This window comes from Elephantulus edwardii, unplaced genomic scaffold (genome assembly GCF_000299155.1).
Source record: "Elephantulus edwardii isolate Elephantulus edwardi_28Jun2011 unplaced genomic scaffold, EleEdw1.0 scaffold00249, whole genome shotgun sequence".
NCBI lineage: Eukaryota > Metazoa > Chordata > Mammalia > Macroscelidea > Macroscelididae > Elephantulus > Elephantulus edwardii.
The window spans coordinates 3,255,307-3,260,958 of NW_006399999.1; the positions used below are offsets into that span (position 1 = coordinate 3,255,307).

Genomic DNA, 5,652 nt, shown 5'->3' on the forward strand with positions numbered 1-5,652 from the left:
AATAAACCACTAATTGTTGCTGTTGCTTTTTAGTTGTTGTTGTTGTTAAAAACTTTTATTAATTTTTAAACAAGAATAATGCATGTTTATTCTAGGAGCAAGAAAAATACAAATAATAAAAAAGAAAAAATCACCCATTATTCCACCACCAAGATACTAATCTCTTGTCTTTCATCATTTAGACATTTTTACGTGCATATATATGATATACAAATGTACTCTGCCTTTTCAAAAAATACGACATTCACCTATTTCTTCAGGAACCTCTTTTTTGCACAAATGAGTAAAACATCCCTACTTGGTTCAAAATATGATAAACAATAAGATACAGCTAGCAAGATACTTCTAAAACCACTAACATCAGCATGTAAAGAGTTAGGATGATAGGTAAAAGAATAACAGGAAAGTATAAATCAAGAGGAAGCTATATGACAATGCTAATCTCAATAAAAATCAAGGCAAATTACATTAAATAAGGATAAGGGTAAGGATGATTTCTATTAACCTTCCAACGCATCACTATAAGTTTGTTTCTGACTCTCCTTATCTCTTCCATTTCCTCCACTTCTCTAAACACATCTTCTTTACTTAAATGCCTATTGTGGATATCTTCTTTAAATTCCTGGAGAGACTGAATCAGCCTTTCTCTGAAAGATTCCTCTGTGTTGCCCTCCTCTTCTGGTTCTTCCTTCTCCTCTGTTTTTTCCTCAGGAGTTGGCTCTTCCTCAAACTTTGTTTCACTCTCATTCTCAGGTGCTCCTTCCATTTTTTGACAGGGTTTCATCTTGTTTGCCTCGCTTTCTTTCTTTTCCTGCTTATTCGACTTGGAATACTCCTAGGAGGCAAGAAGAAGACAAAGGCTTGGTGAATGGGACAGTGTTTTAGGTCTCAGAATTTGGCTTATTAGACTCAGAGTTGTGTTCAAATTTGAGAGGCCCAACCACAGGAATAGAGGCTTTCCTGATCCCTCCTCATTCCACCTACTTCCTCTCTTCTCTCTTATCCCTCCCTCCACCCTTTCCCAGGGCTTCCCAGAATACAGTTGCTTGAGGGGGGATGGGCACTGAGGTCTGTAATTTCTGTTTGGTCCTTGCCCACCTCCATTTCAAAGGTTATTATGACGCTCTCACTTACCTGTACTGATCCGGCTAGGTTTCTTCTGTTATAGCCTTGTATCGTGCCAAGAAACTGTAGATCTGCACACAGATGAGAAGGGGGTGGGGTGCGATCGCTTGGTGGGTGTATCAGCATGGTGGGGGCGGGGGAGAGGGGAGGACAGGGTACGTGCATCTCTCTCTCTCTCTCATTCAAGTTTAGGTTATGAAAAGTTTCCCCTAATTTCCCCCTCTTCTTTCCAGTGCAAGTTCGCTCTCACTTCCCATCAGATAGAGAGTGGAGAAATTAGTTTCCAAACTAAGAGGCGGGAGTTGGGGAGAGGGCGAATGTTAGGAAAGCTCCCTGAAAGGCTTTTTAGAGTATCCCTGTTCTCCTTGTCCTTCTCCCAGATCTTGGTTCCTTTCCTATGGGTCATCAATTTCTGCAGACCTGGAGGTGGGTAGGTCCCAGGGGAGAAACAGGTTTGGGCTCTCACAAGCAGCACCCATCTTGATACAAACCTTCACAATTTCATTAAGTTGACACCTTCTCCTTCCATTGGCCTCAGGCTCCGCCGCCAGCACAGCAAAAGGGAGATGGTACCCAGACTGGAATAAGGGCCAGACTAGCAGGACTTCTGCACACGTCGACTTCTGATCATGTGAGATCTACGTCACCAGTGTTCACTGGTCGTCAATTTCCACTCCCACAGCCCGCCCTCTGCTCCTTTTTCACATTTCCCCCTTAGGCATTTGGTATTGTCAGTGCTTTCTGTTGTCGCCTTCTCCCCCCCTCCCTGCCACCAAAATAAAAGGTATTTACCTTTCTTTGCTTACTATATAGGGGATGCTCTATATCTGGACCTACTGAACATTTTTACATATTCTTTACAGAATTGTCACTTTCTGCTCCCAGATTAACAAACCTTTCTGTCCACATTTCCTCCCCTACTCTCCATTTTATCTACTGTTATGGTATCAGATGAACTGGGCATGGGGTTAAAAAAGTGGAAGAGCTAGTGGTGGGAGATTTAAGATAAAAGTGATATTTTTATGTGCAAGTTTACTTTATTTTCAATACTTTTGCATTCTTTAAACCCCCCATCTATCTGTAGTGAGAAAAGACAAAGACAAAAATATTTTACTCAAATGTTACTACATGTACAGTCATCAGAAAAGAGCCTGGTATGCAAGTGCATTAAAATTATGACTTATTATCATCATTAAATTAATATTTTATTTGAGGAAGGGGATTAAAAATGTAAAAAAGTCATACTTCTTGCCAGAGCTGTGCTGCCTGAAGAATGATTAAATGTCATCTACACTGAGTGGCAAGAAGCAAAAAGCTGCGCTGCAATCTGCTCTGCGAGAGAAGAATGGGCAATATCCTCTCTTGCTTTTAATTGCCTCTTCTGAAAACCTGTTGGAGGTCATCTATGGGTGAGTTCTGACTGGAAGGTACAACAACAGCAGCAACAACACACTGAGCCAGAATTTCCTTCTTTGGAAAATAAAAGGGAGATGTGAGATAATATTATCTGGCTCATAGAATTGTCCATTGTTATTGCATGCTGCCTTGGAACCAACCCATAGCTGACCTTCCAGCAGGTTTTCAGAAGATGTAAATTGCACTGGAGGAAATAGTCCATCTTTTCCCTCATAAGCACCTGGTGGGTTTGCACCATGTGCAACGGTGTCACTCTGGAGACTAAGGTCCGCCTGATACAGGCTATGGTCTTTGCAATCACTTGTTATGCGTCAGAGAGTTGGACAATGACTAGGGAGGATAGAAGGAGAATTGACGCCTTTGAGCTGTGGTGCTGGAGAAGAGTATAGAATGTACCATGGACTGCCAAGAAAACAAACAGATTCATCTTAGAGAGAGTTAAACCAGGCTACTCCTTAGAGGCAAGGATTCTGGGGCTTCGTCTGACATACTTTGGACATGTTGTAAGGAGAGACAGGTCTTTAGAGAAGGACATCATACTTGGTAGGGTAGAGGGACAGCACAGGAGCGGAAGACCCTCTATGAGGTGGATTGATTCAGTGACTGGGGTAATCGGGATGGGTGTGTCAGAGGCAATGCAACTGGCACAGGATAGAGCAGGGTTTAGGGCTGTTGTACATAGGGTCGCTATGAGTCACAAACGACTCGACGGCACATAACAACAACAACAACAACAACAACAACTTTTGGCTTAGCAGTGCAATTCCTTACCTGTGCAGCCCTAGATGTATTCATCATATTATATCAGGAAATTTGACCAATTGACAGGAAGAAATCAATATTTGTCCCCATTCCCAAGAAAGGTAATCCAACAGAATGTGGAATTATCAGACAATGTCATTAATATCTCATGCAAGCAAAACACTGTTGAAATTTATTCAAAACTGACTAGAAGATGATAGGATAGTATACACAGAAAACCTCAAAAAATCAACAACAACAAAAGAAAACAAAAGAGCTAGTTGGCTAATTTAGTAGAGTGGCAGGATATAAGATCAATAGAATTCTTCAACAGTAACAAAGAAAACTCAGAGAAGGAAATCAAGAAAGCAATACCATTTACAGTAGTTAACTACAATTGAGATACTTGGGAGTGAACCTAACTAGAGATACAGAAGATGTATATAAAGAAAACTACAGAGCATTTCTGCAAGGCACAATAGAAGATCTAAAGAAATGGAAAAATATTCACTGTTCATGGATCGGAAGACTCAATATTGTGAAAATGGCAATCCTACCTTAAGCAATCTATATATTCAACGCAATCCCAATCCAGATAACAAGTTCATTTTTCAAGGAGATCGAGAGGGAAATTGTTATTTATTTGGAGAAACAAGAGACCCCAAATAAGCAAAACACTTCTGAGAAACAAAACTGAAGTGGGAGGTGTAACACTCCCTGACCTGAAAACCTACTACATATGGTACTGGTACAATGACCAATGACACATAGACCAATGGAAAAAAATTGAGAACCCAGAAATAGACCCAGCTATCTGTGGTCAACTGATATTTGACAAGGAAATAAAATCTATCAAATGGGGAAATTCCAACCTCTTCAACAAATGGTGCTGGCAAAACTGGACTTCCACATACAGAAAGCTGAAAAGGATCCACATCTCACAATATACACAAAAAATAAACTCAAGATGTATCAGAGACCTGGGAGTAAAACTCCATACCATAAAGTTCTTAAGAGACAAACTGGGATCAAGCTTACAAGGGCTATTCTATGGTATAAAGAGACTGCCAAATATAGCCAGAAATACACAATCTGAAGAGAATAAAATTGATGAATGGGACCTTCTAAAGATTAAATCCCTGTGTGCATCAAAAACTTTTTCCAACAGAGTGAAAAGAAAACCTCCTGCTGTGAACAAACATTTGGCAATACCAGCTCAGACAAGAGTCTCACAATGAAACTTTCCAGAATGCTCCTGGGCCTCCACAAAAAAAGACTGATATTCCAATTACAAAATAGGCAAAATACATAAAAAGACTTCTCACAGAGGAAGATATTCAAATGCCCAACAGACACATGAAGAAATTCTCCAAATCACTGGCAATAAGAGAGCTGCAAATCAAAACCACAATGGGATACCATCTCATTCCAATAGCAGCGGCAAAGTTTAACAAGACAGCAAATAATAAATATTGGGGAGGATGTGGCAAGATAGGAACTCTCATACATTGTTGGTGGGATTGTGCAATGGTACAAGCACTCTGGAAGGCCGTTTGGCACTTCCTCAAAAAGCTGAACATAGAAATTCCATATTACCCAGCTATTCCGCTGCTTGGACTATACCCCGAGAAAATGAGAACTGAGGCACAAATGGAGACTTGCACACCAGTGTTCATAGCAGTGTTAGTCACTATTGCAAGAAAATGGAAACAGCCCAAATGTCCAACCACAATCGAATGGACTGAGAAGTTGTGGTACATTCACACAATGAAATACTACGCATAGCATGCAGGAGCAATAATTTTGTAAATTATTATATAACTTGGGAGGGACTGGAGAGCATTATGCTGAGTGAACTAACTCAGTCACATAAAGAAAAATACTGTATAAAACCATTAATGTAGAATGAGCATGAGAATCCAAGGGAGGGGGGAGTGAAAGCAGAGGAGTGGAGATGAGTGGGGTGTGTGTGTGTGTGTGTGATTAATCATGGAATTGCACAATTTGATGGATGGGGGATTAGGAAATGGGAAGGAACTGGTGTGAGAAACAATGTATTCAAATTTTGTAAATAAACTAGTATAATTAAAAACAAAACAAAACAAAAACTGTTTACAACACTACATTGACACAGAATTGCCAAAAGTTCAAGCTGGTTTTAGAAGAGGATGTGACATCATGGATATCACTGGCTGAAAGCAGAGAATATCAGGATAATGTCTATTTATGCTTTAATGATTTTATAAAGGCATTTGACTGTGTGGATCATAACAAGTTTTGGCTAACATTGAGAAGAATGGGAATCCCAGAACACTTAATTGTGCTCATACAGAATCTATACCTAGACCAAGAAGTTATGGTCTGAGTGGA

The 5,652-nt window shown here is 40.1% G+C and overlaps 1 protein-coding gene across 1 annotated transcript; it reads right to left on the bottom strand.

The window, feature by feature from the left end:
- Positions 1–463: 463 nt before the first annotated feature.
- Positions 464–784, bottom strand: LOC102876560 (WW domain-binding protein 5-like). Its single transcript, XM_006899249.1, has one exon. It carries the CDS (start codon positions 782–784, stop codon positions 464–466), a length of 321 nt encoding a protein of 106 aa, XP_006899311.1.
- Between the last annotated feature and the right edge of the window lie 4,868 nt (positions 785–5,652).